An 18,026-nucleotide genomic window follows, 5' to 3' on the forward strand; every position below is an offset into this window, starting at 1 on the left:
GCTGACAAGCTTACAAAAACACTCAATAAATCTTCTTAATAGCAATATTTGTACTTGATTGCATCTATTGCAGTTATTAAATCTGTATTTGCTTTTGGTAAAGTCTTAAATAAATTTGCCCAATACCATAATAAGTAATGAGTGATGTACATCCTAATGCAACACTTTACAAGGATTTTACTCAATCATCTGTGGTGGTGGTATTTGGTATTCATCATTTTACAGGAATACAGTTGTTCCACAAGTTGTTTAGGATATCTGCTGTAGATGATAAGCAGTTTTTCCATGAAATGTTCACAAACAAATCATTTTATTTATAATTTACTATAATCAAAATTTCTGAAGGTCAAAAGTTGACATATGCCAAGTTGACCATGCATTTTAATATCTTGGAAAATTCCAGAAAACAATATTATGGCTTTAGAAGCTTCTGATAGGCTAAACTGACATTATCAAGTTAATTGAAGGTATACCTTTGGCAGTATTTTAAGGCCTTCTTCTGAGCCACTAGGAATGTAATAAAAGAAAAGCTGAGAAATGCCGCTCAGGTAGCGCAGCGGTAAAAACACACGCTAGCACACCTGGGATCTCGAATACATCGTATCAAATCTCAGCTCTGCCATACGACTGGGCTGAGCAGCCACATCCACAACGATTGGCCCGTTGTTCATATATATATATATATATATATATATATATATATATATATATATATATATATATATACAGTATATACAGTATGTGTGTAAATCAGGAAGCAATCAGGCAATTGGACGTGCTAAAAAAGTTGGGAGAAAAAGGGGGGAGAAAAAGGGGAGAAAATGCATATATATATGCTGTATATATATATATATATATATATATATATATATATATATATATATATATATATATATATATATATATATATATGTATATATATATATATATATATATATATATATATAAAGAAAAGCTGATAAAGCTGCTATATTTTACCTTTTGTTAATTGTTGTTTAGTCTTCTACTTGTTATACATTATTCATAATAATACTAATAATAAAATAATGTTACCAATTTGATTGCAATAATCTACCTATATTTCATACAAACAACACCGGAATTTGAGACACTTTCATGCTGGGAGAAGATTAATGCTCTAAACAAAAATATGTAGCCAACAGCATCTTGTGTTCACTGATAAAAGACTACAGAAAAAGTAACACACATCATTCAGTAAAATTTAAAATAGTTCTAGTTTCTAAATGTACGCCAGAAACAATTGCCAGTGGTTCGTGTTTATAATAAAGGGATCAGTGATTTGAAACAGTATTAATATCAATAAATAAATAATTAAAACAAATAACCAACAGCACTTTGGCACCTGCTAACACTCATACCAGAGCAACACACACTAGCATTACAGGTTTCATTTTTTGAATCCCAATGTTTAAAATACTGATTGTGAGTCTCTACCTGCAATACATACAGATATAAACTGTATTTACACAATAGCTGGTTTCTTGCATCTTATAATGAATTAAATGTAGGAATATTTTAATATTTTTATTCTCCTGATTTTTAGCGCGTCCAATTTTGACCCAATTACGTTATGCTTCCTCTCCACTGGTACTGACCCCTGCCCCGGTTGAAGAGAGCGAACTGACACACGTCCCCTCTGACACGTGTGCAGTAGCCGACTGCATCTTTTCACCTGCACGAGGCGAGTTCATATGCGGATCAGCCTTGTACACGAGGAGCCACACCCTGATCAGCATTATTCACCAACTCTGCGCAGGCGCCATCAATCAGCCAGCAGTGGTCGTAACTGCACCAGTTATGAGGTCCCTATCCAGCATTTCCCTCCCCTGTATGCCAAACATTGTTCATATGGCCGCCCAGCCCAGGCGGATGGCAGAGCTGATTTTCGAACCGACGAGCTGTGGTGTGCTAGCGTGTTTTACTGCTGCGCCACCCGAGCGGCCAAATGTAGGAATATTACTATTAACGTAATTTTAACTACCAGGCAAGACTTAGGTAAAGAAAATTTTAATGGAACAACAATCATCAAGGATTCAAATGCACACAGAAATATTTGCCTTTCAAAATTAGCGATTTCAACCAGGCAATGCGTCAAAAAATGTGCCTAATCCTACAACACTTAGAAAAACAATGGAATGAAATTCAAGAAATGCAATTCAAAATGCATCAATAAGAAACACATGCTGTACGCATCTAGATCACAGACAAAATACAATGCACAGAAATAAAAAACAATCACAGAATAAGAACACAGGAAAAAATATAAAGGGTTCTTGAATAAGGTAAACCATGCAAAACAGGTGATGACTGGTAAGATAGGTTAAATGTTAAAATGAACTTTTAAACAAAGTAGACTGACCTATGATGGCATTTATGGCAATTACTAATGCTCAGTACAGTAAATATTGTATATGTCCTTCATATTGAAATAATTCCAGTATAGGCAAGAGAATTAAATATTATTAAAGAGTAGACAGCCAGACAACATAAATATATTTGATTCAGGCAGATTTCAGACATTTATATTTGTGGACAGCTTGTTCATTTAATCCACATACTGTTTCAGCTATTTTTCTTAGATGACTAACATCTCTTAATAGAAAAGTTTGCCTGGCAAACTGTGGACTTCTGTCTCAGACATTACCTTCAGATAATGAACAGACACAGACAAAAAACAAGATACAATGCTGGGAAATAACTACAGGCCTATGAGAATTGCTACATCAATATAATTGTTTCCTTTTTTTAGATAGAGTTGTTAAACAGGAATAATCTTTAAGAAAAATGCTTTTTATTTACTTTAAATGCCCTGGCAGACAAACAGCATTCTAGATCAAAAGCTCAGCTCACTGAGGTAGATGCCAGACTTTTTGCCACAATTTAAATTCCCAGGCTAGAGGCTGGAGTTGAACAGTAACATTTGAAGTCTGCTAAGCAATAATGTGCTGCAATATTGGCCATTCTTTGGTAATGAAACTTCCAGGTAAAATTAAAATATGTTCATTATTTCAGCAGCTTTATTTGTTGCTGTTGGCATTAACATAAGCCAGGGAATCTGTTGTGCTTATGCCAACCAATATAGATACAGAGATGATGTGTTGGTTTCCATATTGCTAATATCCTTGTATTTCCCACAGGTGCAGCTTCACCAACATGAAGAGCCATGTAGTTCCATTAGAAGTAAACCATTTCTTAGAATATAGTCCTAGTGGATGTACACCGATCAGGCATAACATTAAAACCACCTCCTTGTTTCTACACTCACTGCCCATTTTATCAGCTCCACTTGCCATATAAGAGCACTTTATAGTTCTACAATTACTGACTGTTGTTCATCTACTTCTCTACATACCTTTTTAGCCTGCTTTCGCCCTGTTTTCCAATGGTCAGGACCCCGACAGGACCACCACAGAGCAGGTATTATTTGGGTGGTGGGTCATTCTCAGCACTGCAGTGACACCGACATAGTGGTGGTGTGTTAGTGTGTGTTGTGCTGGTATGAGTGGACTAGACACAGCAGCGCTGATGGAGTTTTTAAACACCTCACTGTTACTGCTGGACTGAGAATAGTCCACCAACCAAAAATATCCAGCCAACAGTGCCCCATGGCCAGCGTCCTGTGACCACTGATGAAGGTCTAGAAGATGACCAACTCAAATAGCAGCAACAGATGAGCGATCGTCTTTGAGTTTACATCTACAAGGTCAGTGAGTGGACATGGTATTTAAAAACTCCAGCAGCGCTGCTGTGTCTGATACACTCATACCAGCACAACACACACTAACACACCACCACCATGTCAGTGTCACTGCAGTGCTGAGAATGATCCACTACCTAAATAATACCTGCTCAGTGGTCTTCCTGTCAGGGTCCTGACCATTGAAGAACAGGGTGAAAGCAGGCTAAAAAAGTATGTAAAGAAACAGATGGACTACAGTTAGTAATTGTAGAACTACAAAGTGCTTCTATATGGTAAGAGAAAGAGCTTCTGTCTCCAAATAAGTACATACATAATTTGTAATGATGAATGTTTATTGTCAGTCTGTCTAGGTACATATAAGACCAGGCCTTCCAAGATCAGAGGTCCCACTTAACTATTGGATAAACTATAAGATGGTTTACACACTTTACTTCACATTAGGTTGCTATTTAGTACCTATATACACCAGCACTGTTTGTACCATGCAAGCGGATCCATAAAGCCATAAAAATCCCAGCACAGTGCCTTGCTGTTTTACAAGCAAACCCCACAAGCCATATTTACCACTATTACTTCCATTTGTACAGCAATAACAGCATCCAAGCCCATGCCATTTTCACATTAACTCCTATAAACTACATATGAATTATAAATGTCATATGAACTACAGCTAAGGCTAGACTCTGCTTAAAAATTTATTATTTTAGGACAATACAATTACAGTACAAGAGAATTCAAAATATACAATTAGATCTTACTTCATACACATTGTTTATGATCATTTTGATCTAATGGCTATTATAATTTTACTTAAACCACATTGTGTTAATGTGCTTCTCTGTTCTTAAAGCTTCAACTGTACAGTCAGGAAGATGCATTCGAAACTCAGCTCTGCCATCCGGCTGGGCTGGGCAGCTACATGCACAACAATTGGCTTGTAATTCATACAGGGTGGGAAGCCAGATAGGTACCTAATAACTAATGCAATTACGACCTCTGCTGGCTGATTGACGGCACCTGCACAGAGTCGAGGAATAATGCATTGATCAGGGTGTGGCTCTGAACTCTGAACTTTGAATATGAACTCGCCTCGTGCAGGTGAAAAGATGCAGTCGGCTACTGCACACGTGTCGGAGGGGGCATGTGACCGTCTCGCTCTCCTCAATCAGCAGTGGGGATCAGCATCAGTAGAGAGTATCTCTAATGACACATCTGCATTGCTTTTATTCTCTCAAGATTTAATATTTAAATGATTTCACTTTTAAATCAGTAGATCAGACACATGCTTATTGAAGGGTACTGTAAGTATATGTATGTAGAAATGATTGTATTCAAAAGACCTAAACTAGAACTAGTGTTTGATTTAACTGAAGTGGTACTAAACTAGGAGCAGTTGAGTTCAATACTTATGTGTGTAATTGAGAGTAAGGGCGGTTGAGGTGGTTGAGTTTACATTCTTGAAATTGAATGAAGTGAGTGCAGGCAGGTTGGAGTGGGTGGCATCAGGTCACATGAGTGATTTGCAATGGAAGGGTATATACTAGAATGAAAGGAAAAGTTTACAAGACAGTAGCGAGGCCCGCTATGCTGTATGACTAAGGTGGTGGCACTGGCAATAAAAAGGGGGGGGGGGGGGGGGGGGGAGCTGGAGGTATAGGTTTATTAGAAGAATAGCACAAACACAACTTTTTTGGGAGGCGAGATTATTTGTGCATGTGCAGAGCAGGGATGAGAGTTATATTTGGTAAAGAGTGCTGGATGGAGTGGCCAAGCACGAAAAGGAGAAGAAACCCACAGAAGAAGTTAATGGATGAGGTGGGGGAGGACATGCAGGTGGTTGGTGTGACAGAAGAGGATGTTCAGTACAAATGAAGACAAATACTCCACTGTGGTGACCCCTAACAAGAGCAGCAGAAGGAAAATCATTGATATAAAACGGTCCACTAAAGCATCACTTTCTCCAAATGAATAATAAAGTTGCCTGTTTGTCTGTAGCCAAAAAAACTTCCAAAAAGTCAGTGTATGCTTCAGATATTTGTATATTGTATAGAACCAGAGTTTAGATGATCTAGGGCAGACTGTTTGCATCACCCCTTTCTAAAGATCATGTAATTTCTACAAAAGTGAGCATCCAAAGATAAGACTGATTTTTTTTAATCAATAAACAATGCAACGTTGGTGGCATTAACTTACAATAGTCACCAACAATCAGAATTAAATACTTATTTATGAACTGACTTGACTTCTATACACAGCCACATTATTATCATAATATCATAAGGTAAGGCACCTTGGTTTTGAACTATTAATCCAAACAGCACTTACCACTAGAGTTTCTCCTAAGAACCTTATACATTAAGGAAACTTATGATTAAGGTAGCAACATTATTACAGAATGTATTAAACCCTAAAGTAAAGCCACACTTTCCACTCATTCTCAGCACTGCAGTGACACTGACATGGTGGTGGTGTGTTAGTGTGTGTTGTGCTGGTATGAGTGGATTAGACACAGCAGCGCTGATGGAGTTTTTAAGCACCTCACTGTTACTGCTGGACTGAGAATAGTCCACCAACCAAAAACATCCTGCCAACAGCACCCTGTGGGCAGCGTCCTGTGACCACTGATAAAGGTCTAGAAGATGACCAACTCAAACAGCAGCAATAGATGAGCGATCGTCTCTGACTTTACATCTACGAGGTGGACCAACTAGGTAGGAGTGTCTAATAGAGTGGACAGTGAGTGGACACGGTATTTAAAAAAACTCCATCAGCGCTGCTGTGTCTGATCCACTCATACCAGCACAACACACACTAACACACCACCATGTCAGTGTCACTGCAGTGCTGAGAATGATCCACCACCTAATATAAATAATAAGGGGTCCTGACCCTTGAAGAACAGGGTGAAAGCAGGTTAAAAAAGTATGTGGAGAAACAGATGGACTACAGTCAGTAATTGTAGAACTACAAAGTGCTCCTATATGGTAAGTGGAGAAAGTGTAGAACAAAAGGGTTTTAATGTTATGGCTGATCAGTGTATGTACAGTGTATCACAAAAGTGAGTACACCCCTCACATTTCTGCAAATATTTCATTATATCTTTTCATGGGACAACACTATAGACATGAAACTTGGATATAACTTAGAGTAGTCAGTGTACAGCTTGTATAGCAGTGTAGATTTACTGTCTTCTCAAAATAACTCAACACACAGCCATTAATGTCTAAATAGCTGGCAACATAAGTGAGTACACCCCACAGTGTACATGTCCAAATTGTGCCCAAATGTGTCGTTGTCCCTCCCTGGTGTCATGTGTCAAGGTCCCAGGTGTGAATGGGGAGCAGGGCTGTTAAATTTGGTGTTTTGGGTACAATTCTCTCATACTGGCCACTGGATATTCAACATGGCACCTCATGGCAAAGAACTCTCTGAGTATGTGAGAAATAGAATTGTTGCTCTCCACAAAGATGGCCTGGGCTATAAGAAGATTGCTAACACCCTGAAACTGAGCTACAGCATGGTGGCCAAGGTCATACAGCGGTTTTCCAGGACAGGTTCCACTCGGAAAAGGCTTCGCCAGGGTCGACCAAAGAAGTTGAGTCCACGTGTTCGGCGTCATATCCAGAGGTTGGCTTTAAAAAATAGACACATGAGTGCTGCCAGCATTGCTGCAGAGGTTGAAGACGTGGGAGGTCAGCCTGTCAGTGCTCAGACCATACGCCGCACACTGCATCAACTCGGTCTGCATGGTCGTCACCCCAGAAGGAAGCTGACGCACAAGAAAGCCCGCAAACAGTTTGCTGAAGACAAGCAGTCCAAGAACATGGATTACTGGAATGCAGTGTGGTCTGACGAGACCAAGATAAACTTGTTTGGCTCAGATTGTGTCCAGCATGTGTGGCGGCGCCCTGGTGAGAAGTACCAAGACAACTGTATCTTGCCTACAGTCAAGCATGGTGGTGGTAGCATCATGGCCTTGGGCTGCATGAGTGTTGCTGGCACTGGGGAGCTGCAGTTCATTGAGGGAAACATGAATTCCAACATGTACTGTGACATTCTGAAACAGAGCATGATCCCCTGGGCCTCATGGCAGTTTTCCAACAGGATAACGACCCCAAACACAACCTCCAAGATGACAACTGCCTTGCTGAGGAAGCTGAAGGTAAAGGTGATGGACTAAACCCAATTGAGCACCTGTGGCGCATCCTCAAGTGGAAGGTGGAGGAGTTCAAGGTGTCTAACATCCACCAGCTCCGTGATGTCATCATGGAGGAGTGGAAGAGGATTCCAGTAGCAACCTGTGCAGCTCTGGTGAATTCCATGCCCAGGAGGGTTAAGGCAGTGCTGGATAATAATGGTGGTCACACAAAATATTGACACTTTGGGCACAATTTGGACATGTTCACTGTGGGGTGTACTCACTTATGTTGCCAGCCATTTAGACATTAATGGCTGTGTGTTGAGTTATTTTCAGAAGACAGTAAATCTACACTGCTATACAAGTTGTACACTGACTACTCTAAGTTATATCCAAGTTTTATTTCTATAGTGTTGTCCCATGAAAAGATATACTTAAATATCTGCAGAAATGTGAGGGGTGTACTCACTTTTGTGATACACTGTATGTGTGAAAGCACAATTACTACACTAAATATAATCCAACACCATTAAAAAGATCCTCAAAACTGCCAACCGTTTTTACTAGGAAGATGTTAAGAGCAAAATTAAATCAGGTTACCAAAACCAGGTCAAACATCAAATTGAGCAAACAGCTTACTCCACCAAGTCAAACAGGCCAAATTAAATAAACATGGTACTCAGACCTAATCAAATGTTATAATCTTACTCTAGTCAGGTCAAACAGGTAAAATTACATAAAAAGCTTACCCAAGCCAAGCATGATCATTTTTAATAAAAACCTTACTCAAGCTAAGCTTGAGTCAAATAAAGAACCGGGTTGCTCAGATGATGCAGAACAATGAAAATTTAGCACGCGAAACATTAAAAAACAGACCAATAATTTCCACCAAAAGTAGCAATTGTATAAATTAAATATGTAGATCATACACCGACTGGCAGGGGTGCAACTACATACTTTCTGAGGTGTATGCAAACATATTATCGGCGTTCCCCCCCAAACCCAACCCCCCCCCCCCCCCCCCCCCCCTTAATAAAATACAAGACATATATTTTACACTTTTATTGTGTTCTTTCGTTACATATTACAGCAGGTGATCTTCTGAAACATCACAAACAAAAAACAGTCTAAGTAAAAATATGTAACGGCAAATCTGAACAGCAGCCTGGACTCTATGTAAGATTTTTAAAAAGAGTTGTAACTAAATTGTTACATGTCGTGCTTTTGCACTTAACACGAACAAACAGCTCTTACAGAAAATGCTGACAAGAAATAATTTTCCGGCATCGATTTGGCACCCCCTCTGGTGCAGCGCCCCTATGCTTTGCATACGCTGCATACCCCCTTTTTGCACCACTGCCGACTGGCAGTAAATAACACTGATGACCTCTTAATCACAACACCTGTTAGTGTTTGTTTTTTTGTTTATTGGGATTTTAACGTCATGTTTTACACTTTGGTTACATTCACGACAGGAACGGTAGTTACTCATTACACAAGTTTCTTCAGTTCACAAGGTTATATCAAACACAGGCCTGGACAATTTTGTATCTCCAATTCACCTCACTTGCATGTCTTTGGACTGTGGGAGGAAACCGGAGCACCCGGAGGAAACCCACGCAGACGCAGGGAGAACATGCAAACTCCACACAGAAAGGACCCGGACCGCCCCACCTGGGGATAGAACCCGGGACCTTCTTGCTGTGAGGCGACAGTGCTACCCACTGAGCCACCATGCCGCCCACCTGTTAGTGAGTGGGATATATTAGGCAGCAAGTAAACATTTTATCCTCAAAGTTGATGTCTTAGAGGCAGAATAAATGGGCAAGTGTAAGGATTTGATCGAGTTTGATTAGGGCCAAAGGGGGAACCAACACAATATTAGGAAGGTGGTCATAATGTTATGCATAATCAGTGTATATTAAAGTTTGTCAATTTTACAAACATCATACCTAATTATCGGGAACCTTTTCCCATTTAATATGCATTCCAGTGCCTTATTTTTACTGGTTAATTTGCACTATGAGGCAGTCCTAGTGTAACCAAGCGTCTTTAGAGTTTGTACAGTCAGACTGTTAGGAGCATAATACTTTACTGGCTTGTTCTTTTGAGGCGCAGCACAGACTACCAAGAGATGATCACATGTGTAGAGAAGCACACTTTTCCATTGATTATGGAATCCCCACAGTGACAAAATCCACTCAGTATGTAATCATATACATCAAACACTGTCAGCACACTACACCACAGAACAGTCTGTTACACTAGCTATCGGTTAGTCAAAATGTCCAAGATGTCAGTCTGAAGCAGCCAAAAACACGACTCAGGTAACTGAGTTTGGAAAACTCCCAACCAATTCTGTAGATGCAGAAGAGGGGCTTGTCAAAACATGGACGAGAATTTTAAGGTAAGCTGTGCTGTGTATTGTAGCTTCCATTTATTATAATCATTTAATTTATGCATGTTTTTTAATGACTGCCGTGAAATGTGGCACTTTTCTTTAAAAATCCGTAAAATCTGTGATTCTTGAAAAACAAGGTCCATGAAACACAGCACAGTTTCCCATGAATTTGGTAGGGCCCTAAACATAACCTGCACAGCATTTTACATCTACAGGTACCCTGATTGCTGGCAAGAAGCAGAGTGACCATTGTTAACTTAATAAACCAAGCTTTAAATATAAAAGTACTGTTTATGTATAAAAGTAAAAGAAAAAACACAATCACAATACATAGATAAGTGTAATTCATTCTAAAAACAAAATGTACACCAATCAGCCATAACATTAAAACCACCTCCTTGTTTCTACACTCACTGTCCATTTTATCAGCTTCTCTAATTACACATCTACAAGGTGGACCAACTAGGTAGGTCTAATAGAGTGGACAGTGAGTGGACATGGTATTTAAAAACTCCAGCAGTGCTGCTGTATCTGATCCACTCAAACCAAAACAACACACACTAACACACCACCACCATGTCATTGTAACTGCAGTGATGAGAATCATCCACCACCTAAATAATACCTGCTCTGTAGTGGTCCTGACTATTAAAGAACAGGGTGAAAGCAGACTAACAAAGCATGCAGAGAAACAGATGGACTTCAGTCAGTAATTGTAGAACTTCAAAGTGCTTCTATATGGTAAGTGGAGCTGATAAAATGGACAGTGAGTGTAGAAACAAGAAGGTGGTTTTAATGTTATGGCTGATCAGTGTATGTAAGTAACTTATATAAGTATCTTACCTTACTAACTTGCTCAAGGAGTGGCACTGTGGCCTGGTGGGTAGCACTGTTGCCTCACAGAGAGAACGTCCTATTTTCTATTCCCAAGTGCTTGTGATGTGTTTGACATTAACCTTAAACTGATGAATCTTGTGTAACATATAACTCCCTGCCCTGAATGTAACCAAAGTGTATAAATAAATAAACACTAACTCTCTCATAACTTTACCACGTCATATTTAGCACCAGGTGTAAAACTGCTGGTGGCGTCTTGATTGGAGTAATACAAACGCTACCGCACACAATAAAAATGCACGGTATTGTGCTGACCTCTGGTGATGAGGATGATATATTACAGTTTATACTGGCAATCGTGTTAAAGCCTAAAATACATTTATTCTTTATCTGTTAATATTAAAAGGTTGTTTTAACTATTTAAGCTATAATATTATAAGATAACTAGATTAGATTTTAACTAATTAAATGTTAATATTGGTATGAGTATTTTGCACCGCCTTCCAATTAAAGGATTAAAACAAAATTATTTCAAGCTATTTTTACAGCTTACCTTTTTAGGTTTGCAGTTGCGACATTTTGTACAAAAATAATAATAATAATAAAAAAACTTTATTTAACTGGACATTGTGAATGTTTTTCTTTTATTTGCGATTATTAACTTGTAGATAAAGTTCAGTTGCAGAAGTCCTTGACATCCTAAGACTGCCAAATCTTTGACTTCAGCTGTAGACTCATAACATATCTTGATTGATAAAAAGACTCAAAATGCTAATTCACAAAGCTTAACACAGATAGATTTTAATAATAATTTGTTATCCAGGTATTTAATAACATTACACATTCTTTGTAATATGTATTTATTTTCCATATGCATATATTTAAAGCTGATGTATAATATACATAGAATTCACCGTTTGGGTCTCTTTACTGGGTCTCTGGCACCTCTGGGTTTCGTAGTTTGCTGATAACTTCATTGAGCATGCGATTGCACAGAGCAGCATAAGGGTTCAGGATTACTGCCTGCTGCCGGGCAAACTCACTGCCCAATGCAGCTGCACGCTCAAAGTCAGACCTGGCTTCATCATTCCTGTGTGCCAATCTGAGTAAAAGGCCACGCTGAACAAATGCCTGGCATGCAGAACGACCTTCGCCCTTGCTTAATGAGATGGCCTGTTCCAAGTCCTCGATTGCACCTGAGACAGAATCAGGTTATTAAACAAAGTTACAAGTATTAAATGTCAATTAATATAAAAGACCACTGAAGTGTACTGACTTATTCATCTACTTATTCATAAGAGGGTCATGGTGAAATACTTAGAAACTTTGGCATGTTTTTAACTGCTAGGGTTTGTTAATTACTAATAAGTTTATAAGATTATTTCCAGTGTTTTTAGTGATCACTGTTATTGTATTATGTAAATCGAAACACATTTAGAACTTTACAAATAAAACCCACAAAAACAAACACTTATCTCGCATTTGGAAAACCATCTACGCACTTACCAAAGTTTTTTGCACTACAGACCGGTTTCATATAAGATATAATTTCACGGACCGGCATGGGCTGTCGCTTCACAGCAAGAAGGTCCTGGGTTCGATCCCCAGGCGGGGTGGTCCGGGTCCTTTCTGTGCTGAGTTTGCATGTTCTCCCTGTGCGTGGGTTTCCTCCGGGAGCTCTGGTTTCCTCCCACAGTCCAAAAATATGCAGTCAGGTGAATTGGAGACACTAAATTGCCCTACAGGTGAATGGGTGTGTGTATGTGTGTCTGCCCTGAGATGGACTGGCACCCTGTTCAGGGTGTTACTGTGTGTCTTGCACCCATTGAAAAGCTGGGATAGGCTCCAGCACCCCGACCCTAATTGGATAAGCAGTTAAGAAAGTGAGTGAGAACTATAGTTATTGAAAATTAGTGTGAAACCTCGATTCAACAAGACTCTGCTCCCACCTAGTGGTCATTGGAGAAAATAACACCCAAAGAATGTTGGAAATGTAATTGCTCTTGTAGCGATCTTTAATTATTTATTCTTTCTGTGCAGTCCGGTAATAAATGACCCACAGAAAACTGATCTAAATGACCCACAAGGTTTTAGGATAATATGTTGTGGTAATATTTTAGGATAATGGTGGTAGTGTGCTGGTCTTGGGCTGCTTTGCTTCCACAGGATGCAAATAAAATTATAATTTTGTATGGGTTATGTGCTTAATTATGTTCTCCTGTCATATATATCATCATGAAGCATTATATCATAAAATATTAATGCTAATTATTTTATTTATATTTATTGTATATAAAAGTAAACAATTAAAGAGTATTTAGCTGAGAACAGGCAACCTACTTTGAGTGTCTCCCTGTAGACGTTTGAGCTGAGCACGGTTGTTGTAGGCTGAAGCTCTTAGTGGCAGTATCTGTATGGCCTGGTTAAAGTGATGCAGGGCTTTCTCCACATCCCCAGACTCAGCAGCAGAAACACCCTTCAGCTCCAGATCCTTCACCTGCTTCAGCAGCTCAGGGTCAAAAGAACTGTCTGGAAAATAGAAGTCAATGAAGACACACATTTACATTCACATTTTCGGCATTTAGCAGATGCTTTTATCCAAAGCGACTTACAATACTAGGACAGTATACAATCAATTGAGGGTTAAGGGCCTTGCTCAAGGGCCCAACAGTGACAACCTGACAGTGGTGGGACTTGGACCAGTGACCTTTTGATTACTAGTCCAGTACCTTAACTGCTAGGCTACAACTGCCCTAACAAGCAAACTAAGAGATCCATTTAGTTGTTGTAAGTATTTTAATTACTGCTTCTTGTCATAATCTCTGTTTTTAGCATTTTATGTTTTTATCACTTCATTTCTCAGCACTTTATTGGTAATCTGAGCTTTCTGGGCCTGACCATCTCTCTCTGTAACTGGATCCTGAACTTCCAGGCTGGAAGACCTCAGTCCATCTGGATCGGTAATAACACCTCCAGCACCACCACAATAAGCAGTGAAGCTCATTCACAGACAGGCAGACACACACACACACTCACACACTTATAAACACACACACATAAACACACACCTACAACTGACACAGTCCTGCTGGACTCTGACAATCTCCAAATAATACATTCAGCTACTATGGTCACACTCACTGACTCTACTACAGTACTTGCATTTTGCACACTATTCTTTGATATATTAGAAAATACACAAGGGTTTTTCAAAAAGTTTCCTCACTAGTTTAACTCTATTTATTAAGAATTTTAAAAACAAACACATCACTTTTCTACAGTCACCTTCCTTTGCGATGTATTTTTCCCAGCATCGTACCATTTGAATGCCGTCAGCCACTGATGCACCGCTGCTTTCACATCATCACATGATCACAAATCTTCTTCCCCTTAAAGCTTCTTTGAGCATCCAAAAATAATCAGATGGTGCTGGAAATCAGATGGCGCTAAATCTGGACTATACGTTCTCTCTCAGACACGACCAATTACTACTCCTCCCACCCTTACCAAAAAAAGCGGAAGCTTTATGAAGATCTCTCGTACAAACCAAACACTACATTATATACAGTATATTAAAATGTTATATGTTCCTTTTCCTCACTTTACCTTTACTCAGTACTGTGCACTGGCCAATAACACTATTCAATAACACATTCTTTGTATTTCTCCTTTGTATTTATATGTATATTTTTTGCACTTGTGTTCTCTGTTGTATCATGGTCCTGGTGAAACATTGTTTCATTTGAATATAAGCTAAAATGACAATAAAACCCATTGACAGTAGCTTCCAGCGGCCTGCCTATTAGCAGTGTGATGTATTAACTACTTAATACTATCAACGACTATTGTGGAACGTTTTGCTACCAAATATACAAATATAAATCAAAAGTCTAATACAAAACCCAGCCATGTTAACAAGATGATTAATATGAGCTAAACAAATTACCCACTGGTGGAAAAGACTTGTTACTAATGTTCTTGTATAAACTACATGAATAGCACTGATTACGTAATCTGACACAGTTGTAAATAAAAGAACAAATACCACAGTAGTGGCAGAGGATAGACCAGTAACTTGATACAACTAAAATGCCACATTGGATGGTGCTGAAATAAAGTGTCCTATAATTTTTATTGTCTAGTACATCAAGTGTAAAAATACTAACACCACAACTGTATATTTAATACAGCAGTATGTAGTTTGGGACACAGCCAAAATGATTGATGTTTTTATTTATTTCAAGCACCTTACATTTTCATTGTGCTTTCAAGTCACTACATGCTGTGAATGTAAATATATTTAGAAAGACTTCAATACTATTAATTCACTAAAAGAGTCTATGACAAAAAAGAAAGCACTTAATTTTATTATTTATTTCAACAATAGCCATAAAAGTGTTCAGATGTCGCATGCATACTGTTAATAAACAATTTTACTGTCATGTAAATAAAATGATCTCAAACAAAATTCTATGTGATATAAAACTCTAAACATACCATCATCCGTCAGCGTCGTCGCTTGGTTTAACCCAGGAATGTCTGCAAAAGGGCTGTTAGGGTTAAAGATGGTCCGTAAAACTGCCTCGTCATGTTCTGAAGCCATTGTGTTGTGTTAGAGAAAAGACAAAGTAACTCAATACTCAAATACAAATATAGTATCTGAAAAGTAAGTCAGCTGTACATGAAAATGTGCAGAAGAGGGGTGTTCTTCTCCAGAACCCTACTACAGCCAATAAGAGCAGGGGGTGGAGGTAGGACTTTGAAATTGTGGAGAACATGTGTATTTGATTAGCACCGAAATTCCATGTTGTGCAGACAAGCTGAGTACTCTGAGGCAGCCTAGACTTTTAGTCTAAATTATATTTTAAAAATACTATGTTTATTTAAAATAAGCAAAATGATTACTATATACCATTTATGTACAGTATAGTAGCAGAGATAAAAAATGTCATCCTTTAGGAATTATCTGTATTTCTGGTGGTATTCATAGTAAGGTTCATTTATAGATAATACACACAGTTGTAGTTTAGTGGTTAAGGTACTGGACTAGTAATCAGAGGGTCACTATTCCAAGCACCACCTGTTGGGCCCCTGAGCAAGGCTCCTAGCCCTCAGTTGCTCGCATTGTACACAAAGGGTTAATCACTGCAGCCAATTAATCTTCGCTGTGTTATTGGAATGTCATCAGATCGCTGTACTGTTCACACTACACAACTTGATCTCTTGTAATCGGGAGTCTTTAAGTCATTGTGGTTTGCACACATGACTGATCAGCAATAGGGGGTCACATATTACACGATCTTTTACCAGGAGGAATCCCAGATGAGTCTGTCTGTTATCCTAAACTACGAGAACTGACAAGAGGGATGACGCTACACCATACATGAGACAGATTTTTGTTTTTCCTTCCAAACAGTGATCCAAGTTGTTTGTGCACTAATATGCAGCAAAAAAACAAGGGCAAAAAAGAAAAGAACATAGGTTAAGGAGTGGATTGGGACACGCAGAGTTAGGTAGGTAAATAATTTTTTAACATAGATAGCATGGATGATAAGGTTACAAATACTGTAAGGCTTGTGTATATACCAGTGTATTCTGATAGAAAATATATTTTGCTGTAGCCTTGTTCACGTTTATACAACTCCTCCCCAAGTTTCCCCTTATTCCGTATCTTGCATCCTCATTGGCTGTACCTCGACACTGCACTCACTGCCAGTCATAACCTAGTCAAAACATGTTTTACACTACAGGATTTAAAGTCGCCAACAGGTCCTGATATTTAGAATGATAGACATTTTTCACAAGTCTGCGAGCAATCTGCAAGCCTCTCAGATCACATCTTTGAAACACTCACACAAAGCGATCAAGAGTCGATTTTCAAGCCCAGAGCAAAAGCCGATGTGCCTCCGAGCTGGCGCATCTCTTGGAGACCTCCAAGATTAGGGACGAAATCATGTAGTGTGAAAGCCTTAGTAATATTCATTTATTCATAGTCTGTTTTACCATTGCTTTATCCAATCCAGGATTGCAGTGGGTACAATTCACTGGGTGAAAGGTAGAAAACACCCTGGACAGGTCGCCAGTCCATCACAGGGCAAACACACTCACATTCACACCTAGAAGAAATATAGTATCTACAGTTAACCTGACTGCATGTCTTTGGACTGTGAAAGGAAACTGGAGCACCTGGAGGAGACCCACGCAGACACAGGGAGAGCATGCAAACTCCACACAGAAAGGACCCAGACTGCTCCACCTGGGAATTAAACCCAGGACCTTATTGCTGTGAGGCAACAGTGCTACCCAACGATAGTAATGTGTTCAGTAAAAACATTAAAAATATGATTGTTTTGCTTTTTCCATTATGCATGCTATTGTCATTTATTATCTGGAAGAAAATCATTCTACCATCAATAGTTATAACATACACCTATTAGGCATAACATTATGACCACCTTCCTAATATTGTGTTGGTCCCCCTTTTGTTGCCAAAACAGCCCTGACCCGTCGAGGCATGGACTCCACTGGACCCCTGAAGGTGCGCTGTGGTATCTGGCACCAAGATGTTAGCAGCAGATCCTTTAACTCCTGTAAGCTGTGAGGTGGGACCTATGGATCAGACTTGTTTGTCCAGCACATCCCACAGATGCTTGATTGGATTGAGATCTGGGGAATTTGGAGGCCAAGTCAACACCTCAAACTCGTTGTTGTGCTCCTCAAACCATTCCTGATGCATTTTTGCTTTGCAGGCTGCATTATCCTGCTGAAAGAGGCCACAGCCATCAGGGAATACCGTTTCCATGAAAGGGTGTACATGGTGTGCAACAATGCTCAGGTAGGTGGTACGTGTCAAAGTAACATCCACATGGATGGCAGGACCCAAGGTTTCCCAGCAGAACATTGTCCAAAGCATCATACTGCCTCCGCCG

General features: G+C 39.2%; 1 protein-coding gene across 1 annotated transcript; it reads right to left on the bottom strand.

Moving 5' to 3' along the window:
- Positions 1-11,872: 11,872 nt before the first annotated feature.
- On the bottom strand, positions 11,873-15,769 carry ttc36 (tetratricopeptide repeat domain 36). The gene is made up of 3 exons (XM_063004526.1): positions 15,595-15,769; positions 13,438-13,626; positions 11,873-12,293 (listed from the first exon to the last, which is right to left on the bottom strand). Exons 1-3 carry the CDS (start codon positions 15,698-15,700, stop codon positions 12,025-12,027), a joined length of 564 nt encoding a protein of 187 aa, XP_062860596.1. The 5' UTR covers positions 15,701-15,769; the 3' UTR covers positions 11,873-12,024.
- Positions 15,770-18,026: the final 2,257 nt, after the last annotated feature.

Source organism: Trichomycterus rosablanca, chromosome 11 (genome assembly GCF_030014385.1).
Source record: "Trichomycterus rosablanca isolate fTriRos1 chromosome 11, fTriRos1.hap1, whole genome shotgun sequence".
In the NCBI taxonomy this organism is placed as follows: domain Eukaryota; kingdom Metazoa; phylum Chordata; class Actinopteri; order Siluriformes; family Trichomycteridae; genus Trichomycterus; species Trichomycterus rosablanca.